The sequence below is a fragment of the Antedon bifida genome, chromosome 1 (genome assembly GCF_963402885.1).
Source record: "Antedon bifida chromosome 1, ecAntBifi1.1, whole genome shotgun sequence".
NCBI classification, from domain to species: Eukaryota; Metazoa; Echinodermata; class Crinoidea; order Comatulida; family Antedonidae; genus Antedon; species Antedon bifida.
This window is the reverse complement of record NC_136226.1, coordinates 351,985-375,164: the sequence shown is the minus strand read 5'-3', so window position 1 is coordinate 375,164 and position 23,180 is coordinate 351,985. Positions and strand designations below refer to the sequence as shown.

Below are 23,180 nucleotides of genomic sequence, written 5' to 3'. Positions count from 1 at the left end.
GCTAAATTAATTTGATTACACTTCGTCTGTAAAATTGTCGCGAGCGAAAGTAAACAAAGATTTCAAACCATGAGTATACATTATGCATGATGCTAATTAGGATTGTTTACAACTCGTCACGGTTGAGAAGGTGTTTTCAAACAGATCGCAAAGAAGTTTTATGATTATGTATACAGAGTAGCCAAATAAGCGCGTTGCATTATGAGATATGTTTTGATCGAAAACTTTGACTGGAAGTCAAAGTTATTTTTTTAACCAAAAAACGTCTGTATTTCAGTTAAATGATTTTTTTTTGACTAATTTTTGGTGAAAGTTAATAACTATTATGATACTTCAAAATGACCCACTTTTTTTCGAAATCTTTTTTTTTTTTTTTTTTTGGGAATTTGACAAAGGGACGATACATCTTTAATGTATTTGCTTGTAAATTGTTTGTATTTACATTGTCTTGTGTTCTACATTCTTAATGTAGATCAATAGACCAACATAATAGTGCATTACAAAAGTGTATTTAGTAAATGCAAATTGGTTAGCAGTAGTTAATATAGGCAAAATATACATTAGCTTATACTAGTAAATTGTATGCAAATTTAATAACACAGAACTAACAATTGTAACCACTAAGCTAAATAATGTACCCATGCATAGGCAAGAGAACTAAACATAATGCATCATCACAATGGTACTATCATTCATGTCGTAACATTATACCCATAGTCACATTAATGTTGTATGTATTTTGCATGTTTTTTGTGTATTTTTATGTTATTCTTCTATACACAATTTATATTTTCTCTTCTTTCTAATAGTTTATTCTAGATAATTTGTAGAGGAATGCATTGTTATTTGATAATTTGAATTTGTATACGTCTTTGTAATATTGAAAACCTGCCTATTTGTTGTGGGACCATCAACCAGAAAAATTCCAAACTGTCACTTCCTTTTGTTCATGGATCACTAATGAAATAAAACAAACAAAAGAACCCTTCTTTGGAACATCCGTATTCAGTGGACAATATACAAGAATAAAGGCGTTAACACTATGCCACCGTCTATTCTGGGGATACCCCTGGACACATTGTTGGCTCCCCTTCCCCCTTAATAGTGGCTCCCCTTGTGTCAAGTTGCCATATATTACAATGTGTTTTGGAAGCGTTTTTTTACTTTTACTCCAAACACAATTTTCACCCAAAATTACATTTCTGTTCATTTAGGAATCTCAGGATAGTAAAGATGAAGAAGATACAAAGGTTGAAACAAAGGTAACATTTTGATTTATTTATTTTGATTTGCTATCATCAGCTTTTCATGTAAAATCATTTTCATACAATCAATTGTCTTCCATTTGAGTCACGATAGAATATGTCAAATTATTATTTTTCATGTTTTTCTACAATGCATTGATTGGTTGTTGAAAAGGTCCAAGAGATTACCTTTAATTGAATGGATTATGACATTATGGTTAATATTGGCAAAGGGCGGTAGCCACCATGTCTGATGTCTTTTAAAGCAGCTTATTTTGAAATGCGTTCCATTAATTACTATAGCTTACAGCAGAGTTATGTATTGGAAAGTAAACATCAAATATAGCACCATAACACAAGATTCTCAGTGGTGTAACAGTCTATGTTAGAGATGTTACATATGAAACACATATTTTTCTGTATCATGAAATTTGCCAATGATACTTGCCAAATTTAAATCAGTACTGAGAATTGGCTAAGCACAGTAGGCATTATTCAATATATTCCGTAGAAAGTTGAATATTACTTTAATACGATCAATGTTTTCACATCTTTAACTTGTGAATTCTAACCTAGATCATGTCTTCTAATTCATATTCATTCCAGAAATGTACATTTATTAAATAACCACTGATATTGAGATGTCCTCCTCTCAGTTATCCCTGTCAGTAATTGGACAGGCTCAAATAAAGTTAGGATATACCAGCAGAGAGCAATTTAGCCCCCCTTAGTGCCTCAGAATTATGATAACACAGGAGGTTATATGTCTTGAATATTAAGTGCATACCAGTGTCTTGTGGATATCAAACCAGGTATCTTCTGACCTACTCATTAAGACACTGTTGATGGTCGCCAATCTAGGTGAAAATGTCATTTTTATCTAGATTACCAACTCTGAATGCTTAATAGGTTAAATCTACCTAGCTTTAGTGTCTACAATTCTGAACTATTTTTATACTAAAATTCCTTGCTTATTTATTTAAATAGAATGCTAGATAGATTGAATTCAGCTGTAACACAAACATAAACGAAGCTTGAACTAAAATAAAGTATTCTTGGATTTTTTGCACTTTTTTTTCTGATTTTGAGGGCTGAATGATTTAGTGGTATGTGTGAACAAGATGATTGTTTAGTTTATTCAGGTCCAATCAGGCTGATAACCTAGTTATCCATGAAATTGTGTGGGTTATTATATTTTGCTATGCTCACACCATGGACTGATTGAGTTATGACAAACCTCAGAGTAAACAAAAAGGGTGTTCAGACATAGGACAATGTTTATCGTTAGAATTAATTTTGCTTCTTAGAATTGTTTTTGATTGGATAGAACACTAGCTTTTTACGATAAAACAGTACACTATACCATATTCCACTATTCGGTTCAGCGCTAACTGTACAGACATAGAATATGCAAGGCTTGTATGCTAAAACACAGTAATTCCATTTTGAGTTCAATTACTCTCTATATTGTATGTTGTGCTACCCTTAAAAGTATTGTATTAGCATTTTTTAGAAATAAGATTAAATTTGTTTAGGTAGTATACCTATTATTTTTATAGCAGTGTACATTATGCATTGATGCTAACAACAAACTTCTATACTACTTTAGACAAAATATGACAAGCATGCAACATACTTTTAATCTTAAAACAACTGCTATATGCTATTTGATTACTACTTGTTATATGCTTGAGTTACTTTTTATGAAGGTTATACAGTTCCACATTGTGACCAATATGAAATAGTATCAACAGTCAATTATTCAGACGATTATCAGAGTAAATATTGTGTGTAAAGGAGACAAACAACACGTTGTATAGGGAGTCTCTGCCAAGCCCCTTAATTTGCTTTTTTTTTGTCTAAAAGAAACAGCAATAAGATCATTATCCCTTGTTCATTGTACGACATAACCTTGGCTACATTTGCACAAATCTTGTATAATAAGGTCTTCCTGTGGAAAACATTTAAAAAAGAACTTTATTACTTTACCACTTTGTAATAGTATTATTGCACTCCCTTTTTTTATAGACTATATTTCAACCATTGTGAACTACTTGCTTCATCAATTGCTGTTGACATTTTTCAATATAAATATATATATTCACACATGTTGCATGCATGGCCAATAATCGCTCTGATTGGAGATGTCTTGTTAAGTGGGCTATTTAGCAAGACGTACAGCATTTGTGATAATGTTAAATTACTATTGATTTGAATATATGATTTTTGTCAAGCTATCTGACTGCATGGCCGTTAAACTGAGCAATTGATGTGAGTGAGATTACAATTTTGTTGGTCTCAAATGTATTACTAGCTTTAAATGTTGTAAAATGCTTGTTTTAATTGCAGAGATTAGGTTAATGGAAAAGATAACATTTGGCTATCTATTTTGAGTATCTGTATATCTAATAATTTGAATAGAAAAATTATCCCATTTGGCTTGCTTACCTCATGTCAGCTCCTCAATGTAAACTTTATGTTGTTTATTTTATTTTATGACAGTTTGGAAAGGCCAACTAATTAAACAGCCTTCTCCTTAAACTACATAGTGGACAAAAAAGAAAAATGTTAATTCACTTGAGTTGTTTAAACTTGAATACATTTCATGTTCAAGTGTTTTGTACAGTGTTATGTTCCTATAGATTTAACACAAGGGGTTTAGGTTGTATGACATCATTTTAAGAGTTACTCAAACTAAGTCAGGCACGGATCATACTTGAAAACACTCTAAGAATCATCTGCTATCATAGCACATTGATTTTATTTTTGACTAAAACATAAAAACAAAGATACTACTCATGTAATGCAATCCCATTCTTTCAAGGAGCTTTTCTTGTTACCTTGGAAACAGTGACATCATCAATGGTTGTAGCTGATTGGTTGACTGGCTATAGCAATAATGTGTGATGAAAGGATATAGCTATTCAGTGTATTAGCAATAGTGCAAGCTGTCGTATACAGCTTAGAATATTACCTACATTTATGCTAAGCTGTGTAAAATCTTGCTATTCAATATTGCGAGAAAAAAAGGACGTTTGCAGGTACTTGTTGGTCAAGCCGTGTAATAACAAGATAGCTACGTTTTACTCAAGTCTCAATGTAACAACATTAACAGGATAAAAATGCTCATCTGTGTCTTCAATTGATTGGAATTTGTGGGATGCAACACTTTGAGGAATCTGATAAGAATTTGTATCACATTCTGTATTAAATATTATCACCTTTGATATCGATAATATTATTGGAGAATATTCTTACTTCTGCCACTGTAAATGTTAGTTAAATGATCTATGTGACGCAACTTGAAGAGTTCAATCATAAATTAGTTTGAACATTTTCTGTGCAATATTAAATCTAGCAGCTAGTATTTGTTAATTCAGCAAGATGTCATACGGGTCATACGGTCGTTATTCTACGCCATCTTATAGTTCTAAATACGGGAGTTCTAGCGGCCGTACTGGATCTACGGGATCCTATTCTTCATATTCATCTAAAGTAAGCATTTTATAATTGGGAGTATTTAGCTTATTTTCTGTATCTTATCATTTTATAATGGTTGATGATTCTACATCTAGAGTCTAGTAATAGTATATACTGCATATTTTATAATCAATATTATAATATGCATGTGTTTTTAAGAAAATTATCTGAATGTCGCTGCTGTTAAAACTTGAAATATTAAGCATGTGACACTGATAATTTTGACATTAAATGCATTATCCTATTACTATTGTGCTGCAGAAGACCTTTTTAATTTCCTGTCATAGTAGTAAGAATTATCCATGTTATCATACTATGGTTGTCACGCTCGATTACCTGTCACTCAATGCCTACGCATACTTCAGTATTTTCAGTCATTTTGCACTAACTTATTGTATTCTGTCAAAAGTGTAGTGCTAAAGTTTTATTTAGAACATACACCAGCACTGAAATCAACCTATCCATGTATGTTACATCCCTGTGTGGGTGTACAGATTTTATTATGAGCTGCAGTAGGTTCATTTTTTCGGCATGTAGTTTACATTTCTGAATGGGGTAGAACAATTTTTGGAGGTTTGCATTAGATCAATTTAGGCTCTTAGCCTTCCAAGATCACAGTAAGGAGAAGCTTTTTCCTCTACCCTCAGAGAAGTTTGCACCCACAGCTAGGCCTTCAATAATGTTTTCTCTATAGCCAGTTTTTTTTAAAGAAAATATTTGCTTATGTTTAGTAATGATCAGCTGGCATTGGAAGTTGGCAGCCTTAGGTGTGATTAACTTCACAGCTCTCATTATAATATGAGGTTGACTTAAGTTCACATTTTAATTATGATTTATCTTTACTATGCTATAGGTTGCATACTAATAATTGTATAGGCATGATGGTAGAAAACTACCATTAATATTGTAGATGTTCACTAAATGATCTATGACAATAATTCATATTTGTTTTTGTTTTAAGCGACATCAATCAATTCATTAGAATATGAGGTTATTATTTCAGCCATTTTTATTGAGCTATATTTCTTATGTATTTACAAATTGCAGGGGCAAATCCTGGATTTTTTAAACGGGAACTATAACATAGTAATTATGTCAAAAATAAATATTAAAACTTAAACACAGTTCATAATGTCATTTAGCTGTCAAAAGGGGGGAAATAGTGCGACCCCCTGGATCCGCCCCTGAATTGAATAATAATAATAATGACATTAAACCTTACGGTCCAGTCATCATAATATTATAATTGACATGATAATGTGAGATGTTGCAATGTTCGTAAGAAGCCATTATGCATTTTCATGCAGTAGATAGTATTAGTTAATTTAGATGCTTGGGGAGTTAGGAATGTAACATAGATCCTATCAAATGGTCAACATAAAATGTGCATATTCACATATAGTAATTTGATATGTGTAAGTCCAACCAAAAAGTTACAATTTATCTTGTGTAAAACATCTACCCACGGGCTTAGCTTTAGGCCATTACTGTAGATGCAGTATAGATTGAAAGTGATATCACTGGGTGATCAAACTAAGCAGTATGCCTATATGGGGAAACAAGCCTGCTTTAGTTGAGCTATCTAGATGCTTGGCATACCTTATGAATTCCACTATCAGCTAATTTTACTAAAAGGCTGTGCAGTAGTATTCAGCCAAGGCTGTGTTCATTGATGACAGATGTTTTAACAAACTTAGCTAATTAATACTGACAGATTGCTGCACTATAATGAAGGTATATTTTAATTGTTATTTTAGCTTGTTGTTTGATTAAGATGATGTTAGTTTATATATGGAGGCAATCATTTCTCCATGGTTTACATAAGGTTTCTATCACTCAATTTGTGACTTGTTCCAAGTTAGGATTGCCGTACTTGATTCACCTTTTATTACCAGAAAACGACAAGATATAACACAATTGACAATAGGAGATAGATTACTCTAGTCTATTTAACCCCCTACAATAGGAGATAGATTACTCTAGTCTATTTAACCCCCTGCAATAGGAGATAGATTACTCTAGTCTATTTAACCCCCTGCAATAGGAGATAGATTACTCTAGTCTATTTAACCCCCTGCAATAGGAGATAGATTACTCTAGTCTATTTAACCCCCTGCAATAGGAGATAGATTACTCTAGTCTATTTAACCCCCTGCAATAGGAGATAGATTACTCTAGTCTATTTAACCCCCTGCAATAGGAGATAGATTACTCTAGTCTATTTAACCCCCTACAATAGGAGATAGGTTACTCTAGTCTATTTAACCCCCTACAATAGGAGATAGGTTACTCTAGTCTATTTAACTCCCTTACAAATAAAATTGTTAAAAAATATACCACATAAAAACAGAACAGAAATGTTTCCTGATGTTAATTAAGTAACATTTATTTAACAATTATTAATTTCTTGCAAAAAGTAATACAATGTTTTTGTTTATACTAATTTGTTTATACTGTACTGTCTTTTTATACTGTATAATGTATATATGCTGTATATTCATTTCTGTATTAGAATTTTATATTCACTCATTTTAATTTTTTTTTTTTCATTTAAAATTCTGTAAAATTGATGTTGAATGAGTCACATGGTTAACATAATTTAGTTTTGAAGTTAGTCATCAAGTTACATCAAAATTTGATTATAAACTGTTGCATTGAATTTGAATATATCCAAAATTTTGTATTATAGTTATATAGAGTTTTCCATATCTTATTCTTTATATCAAAATAAATTTTAAAGACAACTATGTTTAGCTCTATAATGCTAAGTTCTAAGTGTTAATAATAAGCTACCAACTTAACACCAGCCTTTACGCGAGTCCAATGTCCACAGTATATTTTAATTTACTTTGAGTACATTTTTGCCATTAATGATACATTTGAAGATTACGATACATAAAGGGTTGCATTTTATATTTTACCACCTTCTCACCTAACTAACACCTGGGATGATATCCTTGTTTTCAAAAGGTTGTTGACTTGTTTTTCTATAAAATTAATATTTCATTGAAATTAGAAACATGCTTAAGAATGACCTGGCCTACATTCCCTGCTGGATCCTTTGTAATATACACATTTCTAAGAATGATATTAGGTTTATTAGAAGATCTTATGAATGGATCCGTTGAAACAAGCGGTGATGCATATCATTAATGTTAATCTTAAGAATGTTGTGATTCTTGCATAAAGACTATGACTCACATAAGCTGATGGTGAATTCAATTTCTGTGAATACTTTAATTTATTTGTGCATTTTTTTGTCTGTTTTACAGTAATTTTAATAAACTTACTACTGTGTAACATAAATTTTGATGAATGAATAAAAATAAAAAAACATAAAGTGTTTTTAAAAAGAATGATATAGATGTAATTATAAAAGGAACAACAACCGATATGTCAAGATATTCTCAACCACCGTTAACCTTATTTTACTGGGACAAAAGAGTTACATTGTGTGGGGAATATTTTTGTATTTTGCATTATTTATCAAAGGTAATTATTGTAACCAAGATTTGTTTGTATTTTTACAGCCTCCAGAAAGATCAGGCACTGCCCGCTCAGCCTCAACTAGCTCCATCTCAAGCAGCAGGTACAGAAATGATTACATTACTGTTTTCTTTCGTTAAAAATTTTAATGATATTAATATAAATTTTAAGTTAATTATTGTGTGTATTGATTTCAGGTATGGTAGCGATACATCATCTATACTTGATCGTCGTAGTAGGAATAGTCTACTAGACTCCAGTAGTTACGTATCATCTAGGGACAGAGTAAACACCACACCATGCCAAAATTGTAAAAAGGTACATCATCAAGTCTGAATATCAAGATGTGAATTTTTTTTTTTCAAATTTTTAAACATTTGTTTCCTCTATAAAGAAAAACAAACACCCTTTACTCCATCAGGTATCACAACCAATAGCAAAAACAGAAGATTACTCTGAAATGTTATTATTATTATATACAAAAATATATACAAAAATATATCTAAAAGATAAATACTGTTAAGTGCCGATACCTACTAGCGTGAACTATTAAATTGTACATTTTTTTACCAATCACATTTGTAATATTTATTTTTTTATCATTTTTCAGCTTTTTGATGAACAACAGTCACAAATTGAGAAACTGGAAGAGAAGTTACGAAATAAAGAAAAAGAATTTGCAAATCAGAAGGTGCAATTGGAGAGGGCACAGAGTAAATCAGAACATATAGATACAAGGGGTTATGATAATGAAAAACGGGTAAGCAACCCAGTAAACAGGGGCGGATCCAATATTTTGAATTAGAAGGATTCGGACATAATTAAGTATTTGAGACACAGGGTAGTTGACCTGTAATCAAGGGGAGGGGAGACTTTAGCCCTGCCTAAATCCACGCCTGGTAAACCAGAATTATTATTTTTATGCTGTTATTTTTTGATTTGTTGTAAATGACATAGAAAGTTGGGCATTGCATCATGTAATTGTTGAATTAAATTTATAAACCATTAGTTGTTGTCATAGCTCCCTCTATGCATCAATAAGAATAGCACTAAAAGCTATCTTTTTAATTTTTTTTAATTCATCAATGTTTATAGTACTGTAATTTAATTATTTATTTTTCACAGGAAAAAAGAGCACTGGAAAGGAAGTTGTCGGAAATGGAGGAAGAACTTAAGGTATGGAATTGATCTCCACAGCATAATGATGTCTTCTAGGCCTCATCTTTCTCATCTTCATCTCTATTCCTTCATTCTATTTCTAAATCTTTCTATTTTTCTCTTAGGTTATTTATATAGGTTATTAACTAAACCGTTTCTTTCCTTAGGGTAAATTATTTACAAACAAACTTTCTATTTTTTAAAAAGCAAATAAGTTGGTGTTTTGTCAATTTTGAAAAATATGAAAATGTTACAAATTCTAGTTCCAAGTATAGTATCTATTCCAGTGTCTTTGATCAGTTATTTCCCCATAATCCTTCTTCGTCTTATATTTGTTGTATTGTTTATGTAACTTTTAGATTTAACTACCTTATTCCATTTGTTGCCTTTAGTATTATGTGTAGCGTCTCCCCCATGTTTGTTTTATGTTACAGTATTTGTAACACTTTTTATCTGTCTCCTGGTTACTTTTGATAAATTACATAATTCGGATTAACTTTTTAATATTTGAAATAATTTTCAAATCTATGCCAAAATCTAAAGGTTGTTATCCCATTTTATACCATCAACTGTAAGTAAAAATTTTCCTCAGCAACTAATGTAAATCTTGCTATTTCTACTACTACCAGTGTGTTCACACATGATTGCTGTTTTTATTCTACTTAATTTGATCAATCTAATCTTAAAGAAGATTTGTTTACAAAATTGTTTGATAAATTGGACGTGTTAAACAATGATTACTAATAATAGGGACTTTTTGATTGTATGCCGCAGCACCAAAAGGCCTTAAAATATATTGGCTTGTGTACAGACATTGTTTCAGTAGTACAACAAATTTTTAAAATGGTAGTAGATGTAGAAGCTATCACAATGCCTAGTCTGTAAGGAGCATGCTCTATTGGTTCATTAAGTGCTGCTGCATGCATTCTAAAAGTAACTAATTATAACAATGAAAATATTTCAGAGTGATTATTGTTACAAGGATTTCTTGAATGTTTTTACTAAGTTGCGTTGTGTAATAAGTTTTCTTGTATTTTATTGAATATTTAAAACAAACTAAGTTTGTGCATGCAAGTTTAAGGCTTGATAGTGGTATTCTGGTGGTTTGAAAGTAGTGATGCTGATAATTGTGATAATGATGATGTAGTGATTGTGATGAAGAAACTAATAATGATTTTGATGATAGAGGAGTTGTTGTTATGTTATGTAGACTTGTTTCCGGTGGGGTCCTTCTGGTGGTGTGATATTGATTCTGATGGCAATGATGTCAGACCTATATTAATTTAATGGTTTGATGATAGTGATTGTGATAGTAAGTATGATGATATGATTCAGTCTGGTGATTTTGAGGGTAAGTATATGGTGATATGATGGTTTTTTTGTTGTTTTGATGGTGGGCCTTATGAGATAGTGGTTGTGATTGGTTTATGCTAATATCACTCCATTGTGTGGTATTAATTGTCTTGTCTGATTGCATTTTTTGCAGACTATTGAGCAACTTAAACAAGACAATCAGAGGTTAAAAGATGAGAACGGAGCCTTGGTTAGAGTCATAAGCAAGTTGTCAAAGTAACCAGCCAATGTCTTGAAAAATAAAAACATTTAATGAAACAAAGATGAACATTTCAAGATGGAAGCATCGGCACTGGCCGTTCGTTTGTGTTTGCTGTCAAGTAGTTGATAGTAGGGACTATTGCATGACACAATGCTAAAACGTCAAAGGAACTGGAGATAATAAATGTCTACACATGCCTACACATGTTGTCATAGCTTAACAGGCCTTGGTGCGGATGTGTGAGCTATTACAATGCAAGTATGTGCAGAAATTTAGTGTTGTGTCATGCAATCGTGAAGTCTCTAATGAGAGCTGTGAAGATGATAATTGCACCCAAGTTGTTATGCCATGTTTGCCTGTCAAGCAAGCTACCTCCTACTGTAGTGAAAACAAAAATGCTCATTTTACCATTTTGTGGTACACTCATATAATATTGTACATAATATACATACATGCATATATTAAATTATATTGAATTGCCAGCCCTCATTCAATCCCAACCACATACATCATAGACAAGTATGTAATGGTACAGTTGAGCAGTTTGTAGTGGGTCTCTACTGTATATACACACTTGGTAGATTAGTTCCTTTTTTACCCCAACAAATACATGGAAATGGACATGCTGTTTTGGAACAGTGTGTAAATGGACAACTTGTGATTTCAGTGCTTCCTGCCAAAAAGTTGCCTTGATGTCTGTATATTCACCTATTTATAGATTTGCTTTTTGGTATTTCTGATTTATATCTAAAAGATCATTTTCTGCAGATATGGCTGGCACACTACGATTACAGACATTACAGACATTAGTACTGCTGAACTATCCTCTGTATTTGTATTTGTTTGTTAGATACCCAATTTTAGTTGTACAGTATAATTATATGAAAAACCATATATTTTTAACAATTCTATTAGAATTGTAGGCATTTATGAGTATATTTATCATTTATTTTACATTTTTTTTAGAACCACTTTTTTTGGCAATATAAAAAGTAATTCTCAAATAGAGATTATAAAAAACAGTAAGTTATTATCCCAGCCAGGCATTTCTGCAGTTGTTGATTCTTCACAAATAGTATGCCATTCTAACCAATGGCTCTTAGGGTCATCAGAGCTTTATAAACATTTTTTAATAATTTGCTATAGATAAGAGACGTGACAAATAAAAAAAATTAAAAATAATAATAAAAAGTGCTAGGCTTGTCCTAAACCTGAAACCCTTTTGTACTAACGCAGATTTCTAGGTGTTGAATAATTATTTTTAGGTAGCTAAAAGGTCTTCTTTTAGTTCCTTGCTATTTATTGTGTTCAAATGCCCTGTTTCCAAAGCTATTGGCCACCACTGAAATGTTTAAGGCATATCATACCTACTTAAACAAGGTTGGGGAATACATTAATGTATTTCACATACTAAGCATGACTGATAATGTGGTATTGGTCGTATGCATGACCGATATGTGGTATCGGTTGTATGTGTGACCGATATATGGTATCGGTTGTATGTGTGACCGATATATGGTATCGGTTGTATGTGTGACCGATATATGGTATCGGTTGTATGTGTGACCAATATGTGGTATCGGTTGTATGTGTGACCGATATATGGTATCGGTTGTATGCGTGACCGATATGTGGTATCGGTTGTATGTGTGACCGGTATGTGGTATCGTTTGTATGTGTGACCGGTATGTGGTATCGTTTGTATATGTGACCGATATGTGGTATCGGTTGTATGTGTGACCGATATGTGGTATCGGTTGTATATGTTACCGATATGTGGTATCGGTTGTACGTTGACGGTTTAAATCTGGATGGTGTGAAACGGTTTGGGAGCAAGGTTGCTTGCTAGTGATACCAGTGTGTGATCCTTGTTACACATTTAGATAATGTAGGGGATTGGATTTGTATTCCTCTTTTCATCATACAATTACAACATTGTACGAATGAGACCGTACACAAGACATTTTCTGTTTGTTTGGTTCAATAACATTCAAGGTATTGAAGTGTGTAAAATGCACTGTGACTCTCCCATCATCAGTAATTTATTATAAGTAGTAACTCTAATAGAATATTAAATTGGTACTTTTTATATCAAGCTAATATTTCAATTAATTTATTGATGGTTTATTATTCATAAATTTTATATAATATATAATGCATATTGATGCTAAGGTAGCAGCGCCACCACAAAGTGTATGCCAATTTGGGCTGTCGTCGCTTACAAAACCATTGCTTGATTTGTGTCATTTTTACAAATACATTTTTATATTATATAAGATGGTAAAGCTGATATATCTTACAATGATTGATACAAATTAAAGCAATATCTATCATCAATTTAGACGATTATTGTCCTTATAGAATTCAATAGATAGTATTTTTATGATTTATTATTTTGTATTTATAGGCTAATATTGATAGTGGGTTAATCCGAAAACAATATGAAGTTGTGTGCTTTATTCGATTGTTTTGATAATACTTGGATTAGTATGTTCAATTTGTAATGAGAGTGAGTGATACAGGTACTTGTTGATAAACTATGTTTTTCTCAATTTTGCAATGAATTTTGGACGGGAATCATATCGAGTGTTAATTCTTTATTCTAACTTTAATTCAGTTTGAGACATTGCCGATAAATTAATTGTTAAGTGCGTGATTTAAATGTTAATATATAACTTAAAGCTCATCATTGTCATAAAAGTATTAATTATCAAAGGGATTTCACATGAAATTTGCAGTGGGCCTTGTATTTCTCCCGTGACTTAAACAAAACAGTAATTTAACCCCTGGTGTTGTTGGAGTGAAATTACTTAACATGCAACAAAAGCAGTCTACTTTATTGTGCTAATTTTCATTTATTTTAATAGCTGTTTTTTTTTTTTTAAATCAATGAATGAATCAACAACATAAGGAATGTAGAATCTAATTATTCCTAGAATTTTGTTAATTGTAAAAAAAATGGATACCTAATAATAATGCAAACTTAGGTTAGATTATCAGGGGGAGGACATTTAAAGTAGAATATGTAAATGTATAAACGAACACAAAACAGCAATATAAGGTTTAAGCTAGGTTTCTAGTTGCGCACGCAACGCAATGACGTAAGCACAACGTAAGCAATTTGACCAATCGTGATGCGGTGGATCATTGGAACTGTCGCTTGTGATTGGTCAAATCACTTGTGTGCGCCTACGTCGGTTCGTAGCGTCCAAGTGGAAACCAAACGCAATGTGGAATTTAACACTGATTTTGTTCCCGCCAACCATAAGCATGTACGCGCGTTATTGCGTTGCATACGTGTTTTTCTGGTGAAACAATTCGCAATGCAAAAACTCTTCTCCACATTTGCTACATAAAATGAATTGACTTTAGTATCTTGGCGAACTCATGTGTCGTGTCCGTAACAATGGACATTAAACAATACATGTAGTGCGCAGGCAGGACATGGCGCAAGAGAATCAGTAAAGACAAACATTGTTAGCGAGAAATCACTTTGTCATCTGTATTTTGTTGTCTTGAGTGTGAGTAGGCTAATTCACGGTTTTCTTATTGCAAAGCCAATGTATGGCAGCATTGCATATTTACTATTCGCATTGATAATACGATTGTCACCACGCATTGTAACCAACTGGTTGTGAAGATCTATAAGTTCGCGTTACAAAAGGTTGGTTCCCATTTGGACGCAACACAAGGGACGTAAGCGCACAGCAAGTAATTTGACCAATCACGACGCGATGAAATCATCCGAAATTATTTAGGTCAACTCACCGTCCACTAGGGCGCAACGCAAGGGTGTGTGAACGCAATCGTGTTGACCAATAACAAGATCGCATGTGATTGGTCAACTCTCTTAAGCGTGGTTCCCACTAGCGACGTAACGTAACGCAACCTACGCAACGTAAGAAAATGCCCTTCCGATAATTGTGTTTACCGCCGCCTCCGTGAAATCAAACCTGCGATGTTTGCAGCACTATTGCGTCGTCGGTTCCCACTTGTGATTACGCAATACAGCACTTTGCATCAATACGTCGCTGCGTTGCGTTCTAGTGGGAACCACGCTTTACCTTTCCCCTAGTTCGTTCCGTTGCGTCCATGTCGGATCTAAGTTAAGTACAGTCTTAAATATACAGAGTGAAGTAGCTTTGTATTGAGCAACGGAGAAGTATATGATTTTTTTTTGCCAATTGATTGTAATTATAAGTATAGTCTTTTATAAATTGAACTGTATTATAAATATTAGTTTTACACCAGACAAACCAGGTCGTTACACTCTAGTTGGGTTTGTAGGATAATGAGCTCATATATATTAGAATAGGCATTATACTTGCATCGCTTTCACCAAAAAGTTATTATACCACCTACAGGATATTTCAGGCTTTTAGATTAGAATAGAATACATCAAGTTTTAATTTGAATCCAAGGTTTTCTATCTCGTTAGTACTTGCAATGCAATAACATCAAGTGATTTGTATTGTTCTTGGTTTCTTAGATAGGGAAGGCAGGAGAATGGCTAGTAAATATGTGTTGTTCAATTTTTGATTTAACAAATTCAATACCTATCGTTTTAATTTCAATTCAAGGATACATGGATACCATACTTACAACTTAAAAGCAATTGCTTGATATTGTTATGCTGTTGGTGTCTCGATAAGGAAGGCAAGAGAATGGTAAGTAAAATATGTGCTAACGTATTCAATATTTTTTTTTTACATTCACAATTGGACAAAACTAAATTCAGTAAAGCATTACTACTGTATATTTGAGCATGGAGCTATCTAATTGTATAGCTCCGTGATCATGTTACTGGTAAATGGTGCATCTTTGACGAACTGCTTGCGGTCAACCTCCATGGTGCAATTTAATGTTTTAATGTTCACACATATCTGAAATATCCTAATTAGATTGTTCTATTAAGAAACAAAAATGCATTTTCCAAAAAAAACCCAAAACAATCGGTGTGATGTTCAAAGTAGAATAATAAATTACTTGCTAGTGCTAGTATGGTACAGTTTTGCTTTTATATACAATCGTGACAACGACAGTTTAGTAGGTTCGAATGATTCATTAGTACAAATGTTGTTTTTAAATACCAGATGCGGTTCCTTAATCTGATGGTGTTTCTTAGTGTAGCAGCAATACTTGGTGAATGTAACGTTTGCCCAAATCAGCAGACAAGCGTACTGGTGGATGGAGAATATAAATGTGTTGATATAAAGACGAAAAAGTGTGTCAGGTATGTTAGAAGATCTACTGGGCTTACTATGCCTACTTTAGACATCCCTATCACAGTAGTAGTACCTCTTGCCACACAACCGTCTTTTACCACCGAACAGTCTTCTTTTACCGCCGAACAATCTTCTTTTACCACCGAACAATCTTCTCTTACCACCGAACATTCTTCTCTTACCACCGCCGAACAATCTTCTCTTACCGCCGAACAATCTTCTTTTACCACCAAACAATCTTCTCTTACCACCGAACAGTCTTCTCTTACCGCCGAACAATCTTCTTTTACCACCGAACAGTCTTCTCTTACCACCGAACAGTCTTCTCTTACCACCGAACAATCTATTCTCACCACCGAATCACCTCCCTTTACTACTGAATCAGTAGTAGAACCACTATTTTCCACTGTAACGTCCTTTAGCACTCCACCATTTCTCACTACTCAACCATCTCTGACCATTGAATCGTATTTTACCACCGCGATGGAGCCTTCTCGAACCACTCAACAACAAAATGGCGACAGCAGCAGTGAGGATGATTGAGATTCAGTTGTCGATTGATTGAGGAGCTTTCCAAAGTTTCATCACTCATCAAGTTGTAACAATGAAATATTATATTATTGGAAATTGGTGGATAATTAATTGTTTTATTTTGATTTATAAAATCAATTTTCATAAAATAAACCAATATTTCAGATATGAAGACCGACCAAGCGAGACCATCTACAAGCGAAACATAAGCGCATACTTAATTGCGCACTATGCGTTTGAAAGCAATGTGAATGATATTTCTGGCAATTCTCGTCATGGCGTTATCGATGGCAACAATTATGATTACACGCCGACGGGTATAATTGGAGCGGCACTGAACTTAAGCGGCACAACTAGAGTATTGGTAACAAGTTTTGAGAACTTTGATTATGGTTCAGAATTTTCGGCAAGCCTCTGGTTTATGACTGACAATCAAACACTTAGTCCAATGGGGCTTCTTAACAATGGATTCAAAACATTTGGGACCTGGGAAATTCGTACACGTGCCGGGTATCATCAGTTGACGGCGTCTGTATCGTACCCTCCTGCGGCATATTCACAACTACCGTTTAACCTTGACGAGTGGCAGCATGTTGCCATGACTTATAATGGGACAGAATTGTTATTCTTTTTGAATGGAGTGATGCAACCGGCAGTTGCCGGTACCAGTTGCTGCAGCGGCCCAATCGTGACGAGCCCGAATAGAGTTACGATCGGACAAATGGGTATTGGTAGGAACGACAAGTTTTTCTTTGGGTTAATGGACGAAGTTAAAATGTTTAATATTTCATTAACACCCGAAGAAGTACTTTCTTTATTTAATGTTTAACATTGATGACAGAAATCGTAATCATGTAATTTTGAAGAGAAATGTTTATTCGTTAAGACTATGAATATTTCTTAATCAATTGTAAGTCGCTAAAGGTTCATTATATTTATTTTCATATTTGTCAACAAAATACCGAGTAACGGGATGTATATAATAATTATATATGATACAATTAACTTAATTAAATTCAATTGATTTATTCCGTCAAGCACTTTGACTAGAAAAGTTTTATTTGTCACGTACAATATAAACACAACAATATTAAACAAACACACAATAAAATATGCTTAAATGGGTAAAAAGATTCATATCCATTAACTAGGAATATTGAATATGCATCGCATATATAGAAGAGCATCATTAGTTGTAATTATAATATTGAATATAATATTTATAAGTTACTTTCCTTTGAAACGCAGGAACACTCTCGAAGGTTCGACCCACATGACAAAATTAAATAGTTACAATGTTATAATAGATACAAAAAAGTTAATGACGATTCACTTGTCGAATCATGTTGTTCATGTAACGTAATGAATGTATAGGCCTACATTAAAGTTATCAATGTAGTGTAATGACAGTTAATTTAAAAGGATTTGCAATAACATTTAAAAGATGCTGACGTGTGGTTTGTTCTATTTTGATGGCTAAGAGTAGACATTGTTGTGTGTAAATTTAAATAAATCTGGATTTCTCGTAAGTATGGTCTGATTCATTAAAGATTGAATGTATCGCATCTGTTTTGTTGGCCTTGTTTATTTATTAACAACTGAATTTGAAAATGTAATTTTGAGTATAATCATGATAACGAAGACGGTAAATCAAACGTTGGAATCAGAATCAACACGTTTACTGAATACAGATTTTAAATTGTTTGTTGTGTAATCAAATTCAAAGTGAAGATCTGGTTAGATTAAGCCATGGAGTTATGAATAAACCTTGATGATAGGTGTGGTTCTTAAATCTTGTTTAAAATGCTACTGCGGTGGTGGCCCGCTACTTGACGTTTGCGTTTTTTGCTATGATCGGAAATCCAACCATGAACTACTTGATCAACACCAATGTCTACGTAAACTTGTGACTGTATTAAACTCTCTAAATCAACGGCACGTAATGTGGCTTGGTTCCTACTAGCACGCAACGTAAAGGCGTAAGCCGAAATATATAAGACTCATTAGGACCTCAGCTCCACCATGGTTGGGGCCGTCTGAGCTGCTAGGTCCCCGGAAATATATACTTTACTTTATTGCCAACAAAAACAGCATAAACATAAACATCATCATTGACAAAAGGTGATAATTGCACGTATACATTGATATAATATCATGAAACGAATTATAAGTTAACAGGACCAGCCCACCATGTTTGGGTGGAGCTAATAATTTTGGAAAATAGAGCTGCTAGGTGCCCGGAAATTGGACTTATGGAAAGAATATAAGTCTCCAGGACCAGACTCTCTAAATATCTCTCTTTCAAAATAAAAGAAAAACATTTTGTTAAAAATCCGTACAGATTCGAACCCCAGCTAGTAGAGCTGAGAGAATTACAGTTACTATCTACTACCCGTTATGCTACAATGTTCACGAGTAATGAAAGGTGACAATAGTATATTCTTATACGCGCTTCATATTACGTCATTCTATACGTTACGTCATAAATTTGCATATTCATGACGTAATTTTGACGAAACGAATCTAGTTTTGCTATAAACCAGAGGACCGGATAGCTCAGTTGGCAGAGCGTCGTGTTGATGACACGAATGCATGGGATCGAATCGATCCCGTGTCGGTCGGTGGAATAGAGTTAAAGCTATGCGAGCTTCAAAGATTTAAACGTCCCCCTTTCCACCACACATCACGAGGCAATAACGTCAAAGAATCTGATACTGTGGTACCCCCGAGGCTATAAGAGAGCCTTACCGTGCTAGAGGCAAGGGAGCACACCATATTTTTTTTTCTGTGGCTTCGCGCCTCCTTTCGATCTCGTAAATTTTATATTTGGCGTCCTCAATTTTAAGAACACCTAATAATGTCAGAAAATTAGGAACAAATAAATAGAAATGTGTAAAATGTAGTCGAGTCTCACGGAAAATTCACAAAATAAAAATAAATGGATCTCCTTTATGGTGGTTTTTTTCCTAAAAGATTTGAATAAAAAGGTATATCGTTTTTTAGCACTTTAGCATATTTCTCAGTCGAAAAAGCACTTGAACTATATCTTGGCATAAGAAGAATACCGGCCGCGGCCGTTCGAAGCGTGCGTGCTAGATGATTACGATTGGTTGGATGTTGATCCGATGGAATGATAGAAGCAAATTTTAAGTTAATTATTCCTTATTTTTATATTAAATTGCACGTGAATACGTAAACGTGGCACGTGTCAGTTATTTTTTGGGCTCTAAATCCTGACAAACGCATTTTGACCATTCAAACAAAGATAGATTGGCTCCTGCCTTTGGTAGTTTGTAAAAGATGAGGTTGCCGCCCTCTCTAGGTTGACAACTTTTTGTTGGTTGCTGAAAGAAATCACCGTCCATTGCATTGTGGGAACCGCCCCTCTTTTCGACAACGCTATTATCTCACAAAAAAATAGACGGCATCGATTCCATTCCTTCGTAAATATGTTTTTTTTCGTTATTGGTTGTAGGGAACATCTGAAATTCTTGCGCTTCCTCTCCGCATGAATGCATATAAGGAGTGTACCACCTACACAGAGCAATACATGGTCTATTCAAAATCTTCGGACATCCGGCGGGCACTCCTAACCTTATGCCACTTAAACTAACCCTATTTATAAATCAAGTTTTTCATTCAAGGTTGTCAATAAATAAATCATAATTTATGAATATCGGGGAATGATGCAACGTTCCATTTTAGTCTTGTGCCTCGTGTTCTTCTTTTTAGAAACGCCTAATTAATTTATACCCATACAATATCAGTAAAACCAATAATAGACAAATTGGCATTGGCATCAATAAAAAACACCCCAGGTTGTTAAACAGGACATCACTGGGTGGCCATTATGTATAATACATTTTTTTTTCTTTGTGTTTTTTAAACCAATTGATCAGCGAAGAATACTGTATAGTAAGTACAGTATTATAATGATATGCTGCTATACTCTGAAATGTAGCGTAACATATATCCCAATAGACTTGCCTTGATTGTGAAAGCAAAAGTGAACGAAGGCCCATATGAAATAAGATACATTTGCTTTTAAATTCAAGATAAAGAACTATTAAAAAAGTCCTCGTGATCGATAGGAAAAACAGACGTTATTTTAAGACGATGTGAGTGTCGCGTGTGTGAGCCACGTGGGTATGAAAAAACTGTCCCTCTCATCAACTAATTTGCATAGTTACATCTAATACACACATACACTGCATGCTGCAGTACTACTCAACACGTTGGAAAAATCACTCGTCCGTAACGGTTACACAAACTAGTATACCGTGGTGTGAGGAGGAGTGTGTTGTGTTTGGAAGACAACAGTGTTTAAAAAGTGTTAAAATTTGCACTTTATGCAATACTTTTGCATGTTGGATATTACGTTATTAATATTATATCACTGAAGCTGGCTTTAGAAGAGTAAGATTAATACTCAATTGCCATGTTGTTCCATCGGCAGCTTATTATATTTGTAGCATGCTTTGGACCGATGGTTTATTATGTACAGGAGGCAACTGCTCAGGCGACTGGGAATGAAGGTATTGTAAACGTTTTGTTCGTTGGTTTACCGTTCGTTGGTTCCAAACAAGAGTGTCGAATTGGGAACTTGCTCCCATATGAGAATGAATAGCCTGGCTTGGGGCCATTATATTCTATGATTATTGGCTGGTGGTAGGCTAGCATTACCGTTATACTTTTGTGAGAGCATTGTTGGCAGAGATAAAATTGAATGTGCACAGTACCAAAATTATATTTATTAATATCAATATTCACTTTATTATCCACATAAAAATCAACAATATGCTTAAATAGGCCTCCTAGACCTATTTCTATACAGTAGGCTAGTAGTAATAAATGTAGAAAGGTATGTTTTTTCAATATTCTTTTTAATTTTATTTCTCAAATATCTAATTAAGTACACCTTCATTATTATTTTCTCATAAGAAACGTTTTTTTTTAGTAATTGCAGTTTTATTTTACTAGCGAACTTTAAATACACCTGTATTGTATTGAGCGGGATGTCCTTTAAATAAACCAATGATTTGTGTCCATGATGAGGTTGTTAAACAGAAGTATGTATTGTGAATTAATCGCCATTGCCCTTCCCAATCCTGATGATGAGGTTGTTAAACAGAAGTATGTATTGTGAATTGATCGCCATTGCCCTTCCCAATCCTGTTCTTAAGGATGTCTACAGAGCTTTCAATTCATATCGCACAAAATCATATTAAATTTAACAACAAAGTGTTTAGATTAAACAATGTGTAGGGAAGTATTGTCATCACATTTCAAGATTTGTATCACCCAACCTACCCATTATTTATTCATTTTTCATAGGCCTTTTCCAAGAAACGGAAGACATCTTCTATTGATGACAAACAATCATACAATCCTCCGTTCAGGAGTTCAGATTTTTCACTTAACAATTAAACAATTTGATGTCCTGAAATCCCCTGAAAATGTTATGTTATTTCTGTTGGTTACGCTTCCCTGCACAACATTGTTTGTCATGATCGAAGATGTCTTCTTTTTACATGAAAAAGGCTTATTCAGAACCATAGTATACAATACAATTAATAAAGGGTACTGTTAAATTAAAAATCCAGTAAAATTGTGAATGCAAATGAAGTAAATTGTACTTTGCCCAGCCAAATTTAACTACAAACTATAATTAATATGTATATTACAATATGCACTATAATATATATTTTGTAAAAAAGAAAACTGTTGTTGGCTGGCTGCCAACTTTCTAATGATGCTGGCCATTCAGGATATTATACACAGCTAATGGGAATTATTGACGATAAAAGTCTAGCTATGGTTAATGGGAATAATCAATGCGTAATGTGGTGATTATGTCTGTTAAGATGCTGGAATCAAAAATATAAATTTAGCAAACGGTATACAGTATGGTAACATTGAAGAATCCCAAAGCCATTACCACTGGTCAAGTAAAGTGACCAAGCAGTAGGTATGGGAACCACAAACAATAATCACAAAATCAGGTTCAAAGCTCTATTGAACCATACACTGTAGTTGGTGGTTAAAACAAGTCTTCACAATTGGACCATTGTCTCAGTGAGACAGTTATTATCATATAAAGTGCAATAGAGATATGAATTCATTAACATATCTTTCACTACCATTGCATTGTATGGTAGATTTATGTAAATTCCTAGTTTCTATACCATTTAATGTAAAACCTAATATCCTATCCCGTTGAGCAAGTAAACTCAAAGATGAATTTTATTATCTCCCGAAATGTAAACAATAATAAACGTTGAAATAAATCCTGCCTTTCAACTTCATGACACACAAAAGTACTTTACCTAAATTCTTTACAAAGTTCAACTCTCACTTTGATTAAGTTTCATGTCTACTGACCAAGAATTCACCCCTGGTATTTATTACATTAAAAAAAAAAAGGTATGAACTTAAGGTTTTACCAACTTATTTTAAGTAAATCAATTTCCTTGATTTTACTTTTTAAAGCCAACTATGTGA

At 33.5% G+C, this 23,180-nt stretch overlaps 3 protein-coding genes across 7 annotated transcripts in view; all 3 read left to right on the top strand.

The window, feature by feature from the left end:
• Positions 1-14,411, top strand: part of LOC144836175 (protein phosphatase 1 regulatory subunit 12A-like) — a 31,175-nt gene extending 16,764 nt beyond the window's left edge. For 3 of the 5 annotated variants that reach the window (XM_078691424.1, XM_078691431.1, XM_078691406.1), the window contains 6 exons: positions 1,215-1,262; positions 8,255-8,313; positions 8,408-8,528; positions 8,821-8,970; positions 9,336-9,386; positions 10,855-14,411. In XM_078691424.1, coding sequence (XP_078547550.1) covers positions 1,215-1,262; positions 8,255-8,313; positions 8,408-8,528; positions 8,821-8,970; positions 9,336-9,386; positions 10,855-10,941 — 516 coding nt within the window. In that variant the 3' untranslated portion in view covers positions 10,942-14,411. The remainder of the gene's footprint in view (positions 1-1,214; positions 1,263-8,254; positions 8,314-8,407; positions 8,529-8,820; positions 8,971-9,335; positions 9,387-10,854) is intronic. The other 2 variants (XM_078691439.1, XM_078691415.1) reach the window with 1 other exon arrangement.
• The window catches only part of LOC144836113 (low-density lipoprotein receptor-related protein 1-like), an 89,255-nt gene that overhangs the window by 14,271 nt on the left and 51,804 nt on the right, over positions 1-23,180 (top strand). Inside the window, exon 2 of the mRNA XM_078691311.1 lies at positions 20,970-21,214. Within this exon, the coding sequence (XP_078547437.1) occupies positions 21,118-21,214 (97 nt within the window). The 5' untranslated portion in view covers positions 20,970-21,117. The remainder of the gene's footprint in view (positions 1-20,969; positions 21,215-23,180) is intronic.
• LOC144836252 (uncharacterized) lies at positions 15,394-18,161 on the top strand. The gene is made up of 3 exons (XM_078691509.1): positions 15,394-15,590; positions 16,017-16,156; positions 16,845-18,161. The coding sequence occupies exons 1-3, from the start codon at positions 15,588-15,590 to the stop codon at positions 17,506-17,508; spliced, it is 807 nt and encodes a 268-aa protein (XP_078547635.1). The 5' UTR covers positions 15,394-15,587; the 3' UTR covers positions 17,509-18,161.